General features: G+C 43.1%; 1 protein-coding gene across 1 annotated transcript; it reads right to left on the bottom strand.

Annotated features, from left to right (window-relative positions):
* Positions 1-6,002: 6,002 nt before the first annotated feature.
* Positions 6,003-13,916, bottom strand: Gcc1 (GRIP and coiled-coil domain containing 1). Its single transcript, XM_004856409.3, has 2 exons — positions 9,333-13,916; positions 6,003-8,648 (listed from the first exon to the last, which is right to left on the bottom strand). Exons 1-2 carry the CDS (start codon positions 10,362-10,364, stop codon positions 7,353-7,355), a joined length of 2,328 nt encoding a protein of 775 aa, XP_004856466.1. The 5' UTR covers positions 10,365-13,916; the 3' UTR covers positions 6,003-7,352.
* Between the last annotated feature and the right edge of the window lie 41 nt (positions 13,917-13,957).

The following is a 13,957-nucleotide window of genomic DNA, read 5'->3' as shown; positions in this document are numbered from 1 at the left end:
CATGGTGGTACACTTCTGTGATCCTAGCATTTGGGAGACTGGATTAAACTGCACCCTAGAGCTGGGCATGGTGGTACACTTCTGTGATCCTAGCATTTGGGAGACTGGGGTAGGAAAAGTGCCAAATGAAAGGCCAGCCTGGGCTACATAGTGAATTCAAGGCCAACCTGAACTACATATCAAGATGCTCTCTCAAAAACCAAAATAAATAAATAAGTTACACCCTAGATCCAAATGGACCTAACAGACATCTATAGAACATCCCATTCAACAGCTACAAAATACGTACACATTCTGATTAGGACATGGAACCATATGGATAAACCATAGGATAAACCATATGATAGACAATAAAAACAAGTTCCAACAATTTTTTAAAAGCTGAAATCATACCAAGTAGTATCCTTTCTGACCGCATGTAATTAAAAACTAGAAATCAATATCAATAAAAACTTTGGAAACTACACAGATACACTGAAATTAAACACCTTACTCTTGCACAACAATGGTCCAAGAAAAATCAAGAAGGACATTAAAAGATTCTTTGAAATAAATGAAAATGATAACAATATACCAAAACCAGTGGAATACAACAAAAACAGTACTAACAGGGAAGTTCACAGCAATCAAAGCAGGGATCTCTCAAACAACATTATCACTGCATCTCAAGGAACTAGAAAAGCAAGGGGAAAAATCTGTACAAGAAAAGAAATAACATTGCAGCAGAAATAAATGAAACAGATACTAAAGAAAAATACAATGGATCAATGAAATGGAGAGCTGGTTCTTTAAAAATAAAAATGACAAACTGTTGACCAGACAAACTAAGAGATAAGTAAAACCAGAGATCAAAATGGAGGCATTACTAACACCACAGAAACACAAAGAATTATTAGAGATTATTATGAACACCAACAGATTTGGTTACCTATAAGAAATGGACAGGGCCCAGGATTTAGCTCAGTGGCACTGTGCCTGTCTTGCAAGTGCAAGGTCTGGAGTTCGATCGCTGGTACCGGAAAAAAAAAAAAGAAATGGAAAAATTCCCTAACATATATATGCTACCAAGATTGAATCAAGAAAAAATAGAATTAAATAGTTCAATAATGAGTAGCAAAATTGGATCAGTAGAAAGGTCTCCCATGAAAGAAAAAAGCTAAGAACCAGACAGCTTCACTGCTGAATTCTACCAAACATTCAGAGAACACCAATTCTTAAGTTATTCAAAAAAACCCTAAAGAGCAAGGAATTCCTTCAAATACATTCTATGAGGCCAGCATTACCCTAATACTAAAACCAGAGAAGGACATACCAAAAAAGAAAACTACAGGCCAATATTCTTGATGATCACAAATGCAAAAATTCTCAACAAAATACATACTACACAACTGAATCCAACAGCACACTGCAAAGATTATTCACCATAAAAAAGTGGGATTCATCCCAAGGATATAAGGGTGGTTCAACATAATGCAAATCTATAAATGTGATGCTTCAGATCAATGGAAGGAACAACTGCCCTTCAATGGAAGGATCAACCACCATACAATCATCTGAACAGAAACAGTAAAAGCATTTGATAAAAATTCAAATCCCTTCTTGATAAAAAAAAACTGAACAAATTAACCATATAAAGAACATACCTCAAGATAATAAAGTCATATACAATAAGCCAACAGTTACCATACTAATAAAGGAAAACCAGAAGTCTTCTTTCTAAGATATGAAGAGACAATGGTGCCCTGTTTCACCACTTTTATTCTTCAGTTTCTTTGTGGAAAAATCGTGCAAGAGATAAGAAAATAAAGGGCAACCAAACTGGAAAGGAAAAAGTCAAATTGTCATTGTTTGTAGATGGCTAGTATAGTCCAGACTGACCTGGAACTTGCAGTGATCCTCCTCCCTCAGCCTCCCAAGTGCTGGGATTACAGATGTGCACCACCACACATGACTGTTTTTTGTTTTTGAGACATAATCTCAAAGATAGTTCAGCCTGGCCTTGAACTCACTATGTAGCCTAGGCTGCCTTGAACTTAACCAATCCTCCTGCCTCAGTCGTCCAAGTACTGAGATTCAGCCATGTGCTACCACACCCAGCAGACAGCTTATATAAAGGAACCCCAAAGATTCCACAAAAAAACTGGCACTAATACATTTAGCAAAGTTTAAGGATACAAAAATCTACATACAAGTCAATAGCATCGCTATACACCAACAGCAAATTATCTGAACACGAAATCAAGAAAGCAATCCCATTTACAATAGTCACAATAAAATACTACCAGAGCCCACAATATTGATTATGCCCAAAACATGCTGTAATCAGTACAAAGGATGCAAACAGTTAAATCCCTCAATTGACTTACTTTAAAAGGCAAGTCTGACTGAAGCTACATGACTCACAGAAGTATCTAAAGAGCACTGTGGTAGTGCACAGATAAAGATGACCTCCCCGCTAGCAGCCACAGCTGAGACCAGAGTAAGGGCCTATGAAGCTGTGGGGCTAATACGAGGTAACATCCATAGCTGAGGTCAGAGTACATCGCACCCAAATTCCATTCCCACAATTAGTGCCTTCATAGCTTGAAGGACAATGCTCTAATTACAACCATGTATTTGTCTATCTTGCTTCTAATTTGAAAATGCTTTGACTTCTCTGTAAAGCCCTGCCTACATTAGTTTCCATGGTAATTTCACATCCTACACATCTATACATGCACCTTTACCCTGACTGATGAATAATAAAATTCGGTGAAAAAGGCAGGCAACACTGGCCATTCCAGTTCACACTTTCTCTTTAACTCTGTCTTAAGTTTTTCTTCAACCTTGTGTTGCACACTGGCCAGGTGGGGACTAGAGACTTACTGCAGGAATCTCTGGCAAAATGCCTAGGAATAAATTTAACCAAAGAGGTGAAAGATCTTTTACAATGAAAAGTATAAAACATTGATGAAAGAAACCAAAGAGGACACACCCTTCAAAAAGGAAAGACAACCCATGTTCATGGATTGCAAGAATCAATGTTGTTAAAATGCCTACACTACCCTAAGCTATCTACAGATTCAAAGCAATCTCTAACAAAATATCAATGACATTCATTACAGTACTAGAAAAAAACCCTAAAATTTGTATGAACCACAAAATATCAAATAGCCAACCTAATATTCAGCAAAAAGAACCATGCAGGAGGCATTATACTACTACTGTACCTGACTTCAAAATGTTCAACAAATCTGTAGTCATCAGAACTGGATGGTGCCAGGCATGATGGGGCACGCCTGCAATCCCAGAACTCAACAGGCTGAGGTAGGAGGGTCACTCCAAATTTGAGACAGCCTAAGCTACGTAGTGAGTTCAAGGCCAGCCTGAACTACATAGCAAGACCTTGTCTCCAAAAACCCCATCATGGTACTGGTAGAAAAAGACACACAGACCAATGAAACAGAACAGAGACCCTAGGAGTAAACTCACACATCTGCATCCCACTGATTTTCAACAAAAGTGTTAACACTCATTGAAGAAAGGACAGTCTTTTTAACCAGTGGTGCTGGAAAAATGGGATATCTCTGTGCAATGAACCCAGACCACTATTTCTCACCAGTAGTAAAACCAACCTAAAATGAATTAAAGACATATACAAGACCTGAAACTATAAAACTACCAGAAGAACATATAGTGGAAGTACTTTAGGGTATTGGAAGTACTTTTGGATAAGGCCTCAAAAAGCCTAAGAAACAAAAGTAAAACTAGACAAGTGGATTACATCAAACTAAAAATCTGTTCAGCAAAGAAAACAATCAACAGAGTGAAGACAACCTACAGAAGAAAACATTTGCAAATTATACCTTTTTTTGTGAAAAGAGGCATGAGACTTATTAACTATAGGATGCACTCAAGTGTAGAGTGTGGGTGCCCAAGGAAATGAGGTACCACAAACTATACTTTTGACAAGAGATTGATATCCAGAATATATAACCCCCTCAAAATTTAACTAGGCAATAGACCTAGACATTTCTCAAAAGAAGACATATAAGTGGCCAACAGGATATGAAAAAAATGTTTAACATTACTAATCAGGTAAACAAATCAAAGACACAATGAGATATCACTTCATACCTGTTAGCATGGGTATCATCAACAAGATTAAAGATAAGTGCTGGCAAAGATGTGGACAAAAAGGAAACCCTTGGACAGTTAGTGAGAATGTAAATTAGTACAGCCATTATGGAAAACATTATGGTGGTTCCTCAAAAAATTTAAAATAGAACCACATGATCCAGAAATCCCATTATTTGGTGTATAATTAAAAGAAATTAACTAGACATGGCAGCATATGTCCTGAGATCCCAGCTGCATGGTATATGTGTTGCTGAAGCAAGCATAGTCCCAGTAAATTTGGAATGCTGAAGCAGATTTGAACGAGTTTGAGGCCAACCTGGGTAACACAGTGAGACCTTGAAAGAAAGACAGAAAGAAGGGGGGGAGGGAAAGAGAGAAAAAGAAATAAATCAGTATGTCAGAGACATCTGCACTCCCGTGTTTATTGCAGCACTATTGACAATACCCAAGAAATGGAAACAACCATCAACTGATGAATGGATAAAGAAAATTTGGTACATATATGCAATAGAATATCCATAAAAAATGAGATCTTGTTATTTGCAACATGAACAGAACTAGCAATAATTACGTTCCGTAAAATAAGCCAGTCATTACATGATCTCACTATGTGGAATATAAAAGTTTATCTCATAAAACTTGAGAGAAAAATGGTGATTACCACCAGAGGCTGGGGACAGTAGCAAAGAAGGAGAGATGAGACTGATCAATGGTATTAAATTAGATAGGAGTAAGAGGTTCTGGGGTGATACTGCACAGTAGAGTAACTATAGACAATGTACAATACATTTCAAAAAGTTAGAAGAATTTTGACTGCTTTTGTAAGGAAATGACAATTAACTTGAATTAAACATTACACAATGTACACATGTATAAAAACATCACTTGGTGCCTCATTACTATGTAATTTTTTTATGTATGTTTAAACCTGATTTTAAAAACTAAGACAAAAAATGCCCTACAAAACAGAAAACCAATGATTTAAACTTGAATGGATATATTAGTATTACCAATTATGATACTAATGGTGATGTCATTTTGCTTATTTAAAATAAAATTAATTTGGGGCCACAAATTTAGCTCAGTGTTGCCACCCCCTGCCTCGAAAGCGCAAGGTCCTGAGTTTGATCCCTGGTACCAAAAAAAAACAGTGCTCACTTTGGCAGCACATATACTAAAATAAAATTAATTTTATCCAACAAAAAATCATTAATCAGAAATTGAGCTTCTTTGTCTGGTTAGCTAAAAGTCTTTGTCTGGTTAGTTAAAAGTCAAAAGCACAGGAATTATTAGTTCTAGAAAAGCAATTGTAACTGCATCTTTCTATTCAACCCACAACCATCTAGAAAAAGCAACAATCACAGGATATCCTGCATTTAAAGGGACAAGAAATAAAGGAAGTCTATTAGCTAGACAACCTGAGATATTTTTCTAGGACACGGTGAGTCCTGATTTTAAGGATAATAAAATATTCATCAACAGATTACTTCTACAGCTTAAAACAGAAATTATGAAAGTGTCAACCCTGCCCACTAAAGCCATTAGCTGCTTATATACAAACATATACACAAATTCCAGACTAAAAAAAATCATGTTATAACTGAGGCAGTTAATATACTGAGGTGCCAGGCATGGTGGCACTCAGGAGGCTAAGGCAGGAGGACTGCCGTGAGTTCAAGGCCAGCCTGAACTACATAGTGAAATTCTGTCTCAAAAAACAACAAAATATACACACATGTATTTTTGACATATTTCTCCCTATATTCAAACTATAGATTAACAATGAAATAACATTTTCATTCTTTCCATTCACCATTTCTATTCACATTCTATTTGTAATCAGATATATAGATACCATTAAGGAAACACACAGGTCAAGTCACTCAGGTTTAGTAATTCCATGGTTTATTTTCATGTGAATACATCACTTCTGTTGAAACAGAACCAAAGTCACCTAACTTCCCACTTAGAACACTGTGAATCAAAGTCTGCTATCCCCAAACCCTCACACAATAGACCTTTATGACAAAATAACAGACAGATACATGTATATATAACAGTCCAGTTAGTGGCCAAGCATTGGTCTTTCAGGTCCAAAGATCTCTGTAAACACCAAGAGCATATGGGGAAATAGAATAGAACCCAAGTTTTCTGAGATCCCTCTTTCTATTTGTGAATAAAGCCATCCCATAGGGCTGAAGGTACCCCACCCCAGCTTCAGTTGAACTTCCACCACTTCCTTATGAGGGTCATGGCAATCTTTCGGAATTTTCTGCAGCAAATCTCTTCGTCCCTGTCCAGCAAAAACAGCTGGGAGCAATTCTCGGTGGGAATTCCTTCCAAGCAGGATCAGAGCTTACCTTGGGAATGCCACTCTGTAAAAAGCCAGGATTTTATCTTTTTTTTTTTTGTACCAGGGATCAAACTTGGGACCTTGTGCTTGCAAGGCAGGTGCCAGAACCACTGAGCTAAATCCCCGCCCCAGGATTTTCTCTCTTAATGCAAGCTCAACATTAAGAAGATAGTGAAGTCATTCACTCACAATCTCAGGCCAACCTTAGACAGATAAATTAAGGCTGAGAAAAGTGAGATTTATTTTAACCCTACCCAGTCAAAGGTAGGTCATTCAAGAAATTCCAACAAACTGGTGCTCAGGATCCTCAGTAGTATGTTATCTAGGTCACTTAAGTTGTCCTAGGTCTAACTACACTAAGCTTCCCAGTTCCAAGATGAGCTATTCATTAGCTCTAGGGACAAGTGGACAACTTGTCACTACATCAAATTTTCTAGTCTGCCTTTATGTCCCCAGAGAATTGGGGCAGCAATGGACCAGCCTTGGACTGAGATGAGATGAGATGGGTGAAATACATGGAACTCCTTTTGGAGTCACATGTACTCCTAGCCCTGCACCAGGAGCCTAATATTAAAACCAAAAAAAAAATCTTATTTTAAAAGATTCTCACCACTTCCCCAACTTTTGCATCTCAGTCCTATCCCCTCCCCCAATCCCCTTCACACCAGAAGATGCTGTCCCAATACTTTTAGTATCTCTAGGACCCAAGGATAAAGCAGCATTAATGGCATTTGGCAAAGAATCCCATCACACACTGAAACTCCTCTGAGGTCAACACAGTGAAGAAATGATAATATAAGAGAAGAGGCACTAAAAAGCAGAGCCTGTTCTTTCCCACAAAAAAGAGGCACAGAGATGTTAGGAGTCAGGGAACATAGTATCATCTCTTGCCAGAAGGCCACCAGCTACCACTGCTTGGGAGCTGCATTATCACTTGTTTCTCTTCTGGACTAAAGTGCAAAATAGTCAGTATAGCTGTGAGAGTCTGCTGGCGCCCCAAGCTGTCAGGTAAGGTCAGGAAGCGGTAAATGATGTTTTTAAGGTATTCCAGGTTGGCTCCCTCTCTGCTCTGGTCCCTGATGTTCTTTTCGATGTGGCTCTGCAGGGCTCCAACCTCCTCCCGATGCTGCTCCCCCTCCTCCAGGAGTCGATCCTGCAACTGGTGTACCTCTACCTCCAGCCTGTATTTCTGCTTCCTCAATGATGTGATCTCCACCTCCTTGCGAGCCAACTGCTCAGCATATAGAAAAAACGTAGGCTCATTGGCCACAGCAAGCTGTAGTGCTTGGGTCAGGCTATCTGCGGAAGATGTGTCAGCCGGATCCCTAGGACCCCCACCACCTACAGGGCTTCTGCGACCTGGCAGCCCACAGGACAAGGCCACAGAACGCAACTGCTCCAGCTCCAAGTCCTTCTCAGTGAGCACAGCCAGGGCTCGGTCCCGCTGCTTGTGCAGCTCCTCCTCCAGTTTCAGTGTGCGGTCCCTGAAGTCCAGCTGGCTGCGCTCCAGCTCCTGCCGGTGAAGCTGCTGTAGCCGGACCAGTTCCTGCTTCCAGTCCTCAGCCTCCTGCTGGTGCTGGCGCTCAAGCTCCTCGCAGGACAGCCGAAGGGAGATATACTTCTCCTTCAGCTCTGCAAGCTGTTCCTGCGCTGCCTCCAGCTCCTTTGCCAGGTTTCCATCTTTGGTATTCTTGCTCTTGAGCACAACCTGGGCCCTCATCTTGTAACGCTCAAACTCTTCCTTTAGCTGTTTCAGCTCCTGTTGGTAATAAATTGTAGTAGCCTTTTCCCCATCTGTAGCCTCTGAGCTGGGCATTATCTCCAGGTCACAGAGCTTCTCCACATCCAGGGTCACCTGGCTTTTCCTGGCTGCAACCTTCAGCAGCCTCTTCAGCTTCTCCATCTTATCCTTTAGGACATTGACATCCAGACTGGACTCATCTCCATGGCTGTCAAGAGGGGATCGGCTGGAGGCTGCAAGAGCCAGTGTCTTGTTCTCCAAATCCAGCTGCAGAATGCGCTCCTTTAGTTTCTGGATGGTTAGCTGGTCCTTCTGCTTGGCTTTCTCATAGGTGCCCAGCAGTTCAGACACTTCAGATATTTGATTCTCTAAGGCCGCTACCCTCTGCTCTTCTACCTGAGATTGCTGGCGGAGCTGATCCTCTGCAAGGGCTGTCTACAAAACAAGGGAAGAGACAAAAATGAATTCAGAAAAGTCACAAAGCCCTACAGCAAGGTTTGGAGGTTGGAGAGCAAAAGGGTCACAGTACTGGGATGACCTAGGAAACTAGGAATGTCAATATTAAGCTCCTTTGAATATCTGCTATTGTTCTGCTTTAGTTTTCCAGAGCTGGAATATAAATTACATTCTTGTTATCTTATCATGTGCTTCCCCAAATCCTATTAAGAAATCACATAACATTCTTTTCTTCTAGTACTCCTAAAATTCAAACCCGAGTTGGATTTCTCTCTACAGTGAAAGGTGACACTAAAAAACAGCACTTTTCTAAAACAAGCAAATCTTGACTGAAACAATTCCAAGATGTTATTTCTTTGGCCACTCTACCTATAGGTACATACCTTTCACTGTACAGCTGCAACCACTATTCTTCACAGAGCACATGGCTGGTAAGATGCCAATGCCCAGAGGCTCAAAACCATCTGGCTCAGACCTGGCCACACTCCGAAACTCCACATCCTGTTGGAAGGTCACTCTCTAGATACTGTTAACACAGCACAGAACAGGATGTCCCAGGACTCATTTTTTCAGATGCATCAAAAGGGGGAGGAGAAAAAAAAACCCTACTATTTTCCACTTTGGGTTAAGCGATTAATGTTTGAAGGAAACATGAATAATTACCTTTCTTATTTCCTGCTGCAACTGAGCCTGGAAAAGGCTCTTAAGGCAGGTGGCCTCTTCTTGAAGCTCTTGCAGCCGGGGATCTGGCCGATTCTTCTCATCTCGAATGGCTTCCAACTCACCTTTCAGCTCCTCCACCTCACGAGTCAGCTGCTTGGTCTGCAGTTCAAACCCTTCCACCTGATCAGCTGCATAAGCCCGCCCTGCCAGGGCTTCTCGAGTCTCTTCTAACCTTAGCTCCAAGTCTTGCCGCTGGGTCCTCTCCTCCTGCAGCAGTTTCTGGAGTTCACGAAGCATCAAGGCATGGTCACTTTGCTCTTGGGCCCGATCATGCTGTTGTGTGATAAGTCTTGCTTTGGTTTCTGCTATCTGCTCCTGCAGCCCCTTCACTTCTCCCTCCAGGCGGCCCCTTTCTTCCTCTGCCTTTTTATTGGCCTCCTCTAAATCCTGTTTCATCTTCTTCTTGTCAGCCAGATAAGAAGCCTCCATGCGAGACTTCTCCTGTGTGACTGTAGCCAAAGAGCTTGTCAAAGTAGCCAACTGGGTCTTCAGCTGGTGCAGTCTTTTGTCCACCTCACCACCTGCAAATGTCCCATCACCACTGCTACTGCTGACGCCACTCTCTGACCCACTAGCCTCTTCGGACTTTGCAGGTGGCAGTCCACGGGCCAGTCTGTCATCCTCCACTCCAGGCTCACCCCTGGTGCTGGGGAGACTGGCTGCAGTATCCAAACTAGTGGCAGTACTAGTGCTATCCTCGCTATGGGTGGAGCACCGGTCATCCACAGAATCAGGAAAGGTGAGACCTGAAGGCTGGACACCTGTTAGGGCCACATCCGCCTCGTGGGATACCGATAGCACCTTGATGCTGGCCTCCAAAGCCTCCTTCTCCTTAAGCAAGCTTTTGTAGGCGCGGACCACATCCTTGAGCCGAGCCTGGTACTGGAGAAGCTGCTTCTTCTGCGTCTCTATGGTCTCCAGGAGGTCCTTCTTGCTCGGGCCGCCGCCAAAATTCATCCCAAACTTCTCCATGGGGAATCCAAGCGGGTACCTCCAAGTCAAGAGTTCTGGCGGCCCAAGAGAGAACCGCGGAAGACAAAAGGGCTGGAAGCAACACGGTGAGACCTATCCGGCCACACTCGTTGTGTCCTACAGTCGGAGACCGGACGCAAGGCGAGTGTCAGCCTGGCACAATCGCCCGCTGGGTCTCAGGCCCAGAGCGTGGAGCGAGTTATCTACCCTGGAGGCGGGGAGACGCTGGCAGGGGAGAACCACACAGCCAAGACTCGCCCGCACTGGTCCCGAAGCCGCTCCACCCTCTCCTCCTGTTCCGGCCACAGCAACCCGGGCCGGGCCCCTCGGCCTACAGTCGGCCAAGGGTTTACACTGAACTCTGTCCCATCACGACTTCCTAAGTGTCGCGGGCCGCCGACAAGGCGCTTCCGGGTCCGCTGGAAGTGACGACAGCAGGACGCCACGGACTCCGCCTCCAAGGAGCGGTGGTGGGCGGGGCTTCTCGCTCTAGTGGTTGGAGGCGGCTTGTTCGGAAGACGGCAGGACTGGGAGCTGTAGGTGACGACTCTGGGGAAGAGCTGAGCAAGTGCAGTCTTGAACCCCGGGAGCTGGTTTGGCAAGGGCGCCCAAGCTGGTCCTGGGGCTACATCAGAGAGCTGGGGGGCGGGAGGGGGGGCCCGACGTGGCACTACATTCCTTGTAAACATCCGAGTGAGACTCGTCCAGCTGTTTGGGATTCAGAACCTATGTCCCTAAACGTCGGTTAAGACTCATTTAGACGAAGGAAAATTGCAGCCCTTTCTAGCACGGCGCTTGGCACCTCGTTATAGCATTATAGTTGGTACCCATCTTCAGTTCTGCTGAGTATCTTCCACAGTTGTAGAGGGCAGTGGCTAGCCACCAGGTCCACCCTAAATGCCACCTGTATACCAGAAGCCTCACAAGTTCTGCTAGTCTTTACAAAATTTTGTTCAGAGGGTATCATTAGCGCTATTTTACAGATATGGGAACAAAAGTCAGAAGTTAAGTAACACAACTAGTAATTTTAGGAAGGCTGGTGCAGTCAGTCTGACTTGGAACGTACTAAGAGCTATGTAGGTGATACTACCATGAAGAGACATGGCCTTGCCCTTGAGCAGCTCACAATCTAGTAAGAAATCAGATATGCAAAAAAGTAGGTCCCGCTTCATACCAGTATGTATGGCTATATTCAGAGTGTTGTGAAAGAGGAGGGAGGTCTGTCAAGGAGGGGCACACAGAGGATCTCAGGGACAATACTTTGGGATTTTGATAGATGAGTAATGATTGCCCATCTAACTAGAGATGAAACCAGCATTCCAGGCACATGGAAGTGATTGCAAAGGACTTCTGGGTATCAGAGAGCCTAACTCATGCGGGAACCAAAATAATAATCTCAAGGCAGTATCTTAGGTTACAAAAAGGTGACAATAGATGGAGCTAGCACAATAGGTGGGGACCCAGCTTAAGCATTTAGATTTTAATTTGGGTAACAGTAAGAAACTAAAAAATTTTAATCTCAAGGGGTGGGGGCTCATCAAAACTTGTGGGGTATGATGGAGATACCTAAGGGCAGGAGACCTGTGAGGAGTCATCTTTCAGTCATGGAAAGAGATGGTCATGAAATTGGGTAGTGACAACAGGGATCGAGAAAGAGCTAGTAAGAGCTTAAGATGTAGAATTAACCTGACTTGGTGACTGCTAGCTCTGTTATTCTACTAGGGACCTTTCAAATGAACTCTTAAACCTTGTAGAAGCCTTAGGAAAGGCTTCTGTGACCAAGAAGTCATACACTCACATCCAGTTCTGTTACAGACTTTGCTGCATAGGATGGAGCAGGCCCTGGAGGTCTGTTCAGACTAAGTTTCTTAGTAGCCCAACATCCAGGTGTGTCACACAAAACATTCAGTGGCATTAGCTCATCGTTTCAATCTTGCTATAACCCTGGAGTTAGAACAAGTATAAGTTTCCTTTTATAAATGAGAAAATGACAAAAGGCTTGTGGAGATAGTTGAAGGCAAATCCTCAAAAAAAAAAAAAAAAAAAGGTAGATCTGAGATTTATTTAGCCTAAGGGCTGAAACAGTGCTGACACATTTATTGAGGAAAGGCTTTCAAATTGCCAGCTCGGCTCCAGTCTACACCATAAGTAATTGATCCTAGAAGCCCACTAGGAATACAGAATAGACCTGACCTAACTCCATTTCAGTCCAGTTCAACCCAACATGCATGTATTAGATGCCTGACACTGACCCATCCACTCTCCACCATAGAAGAAATGGACATTAATTCCCATCTAACTGCTCTCCTCAGATGCTAAAATGACAGGTTACATGTGAAGCCCTGCAGGCCTAGGGAGACAAGACCCTCAGAAAATCTTGGATAGGTGTGCATTAATAACCCAGATCTTACTCCAGAAAGAATGGATATCATCAAGAAATAATAAAGCTGGTGAGGACTTTGGGGGAAAAGAACCCTTCTACATTCTTGGTGGGAATATAAACTAGTACAACCACTATGAAAAACAGAATGGAGATTCCTCAAAAAACTCAAACTAGAAATTCCATTTGGCACAGCTATTCCTTTTCTAGGTATGTTCCTGAAAGTTAAAGACATCATATTACAGAGATATATGCATACTCATGTTTATAGCAGCACAACTCATAATAACTAAAGCTTGGAAGCATCCTATATGTCTGTCGACAGATGAATAAGTAAAGAAAATGTGGTATTTATACAATGGAGTACTACTCTGCCATAACGTAGGAAAAAACCCAAAAACCTTGAGACCATAATATTAAATGAAATAAATCAAGACACACAAGCTTAAATATCACATGGTTTCTCTTATATAAGAACCAAAACAGGAAACAGATCCTTTCCAAGTGGGAAGGGTACCAAGAGATGGAGGAGGGAGGGAGAAGGGGGATGAAAAAGGAATTAAGATGTGTTATGTACACGTACCAACTCCACACAAGGAATGTAATCATTATGAACAGCACGCATGTACTAATAAATAAAAATTGCAAAAAATCCAGACCTGCAAGTCGGTGACAAAGAAGGAACTTTAGAAAAGCTGCCTGACCCGAAACCAAAAGGCACGGTTCCTAGGGAGATGGAAATGAAGGGAGAGTTCTCTAGGAGCCTACGAGTGGGGCAGCGATATCTCCGCGGCTGGGTGTTCTCCCGCTGATTCTGCTGACTGGGGTATGAAAAAGGCGTTTTAAGTAACTAAGGAAGCCAGGCAGCCTGCATCTTCCTGTACCACTCTGGCACACTGCTGGAGTGATCTCCACCTACTCCCCGCAGAGTCCTCGCCGAGGGGCTCAGCGGGCCAAAGAGAGAACTACGACCCCTGCAGGCCCCTTCCGCTACTCTGAACTGGGTGCTGGCAGTCTGTACTGCCAGTTCCCGGATCTAAACCCGAGCCCAGAGTGGGTGGACACAATTCAGAGCTCAACTGCCAGGCACGACAGAAAGCAGCAGAGGGCCGCTGTGGAGCGATGAAGCTTTTCCTCAGTCCTCCTCAGGCTCCCAGTTCAGCGGTCACAGGCCCGACAGGTTCGCCTGAGACTACGGGGGAGCCCCAGCCAG

This window comes from Heterocephalus glaber, unplaced genomic scaffold (assembly GCF_053883595.1).
Source record: "Heterocephalus glaber isolate CG9 unplaced genomic scaffold, H.glaber_assembly_v1.0 deba00000546, whole genome shotgun sequence".
Lineage (NCBI taxonomy): Eukaryota > Metazoa > Chordata > Mammalia > Rodentia > Bathyergidae > Heterocephalus > Heterocephalus glaber.
The sequence above is the reverse complement of the archived record's forward strand: the minus strand, read 5'-3'. Positions and strand labels throughout refer to the sequence as shown.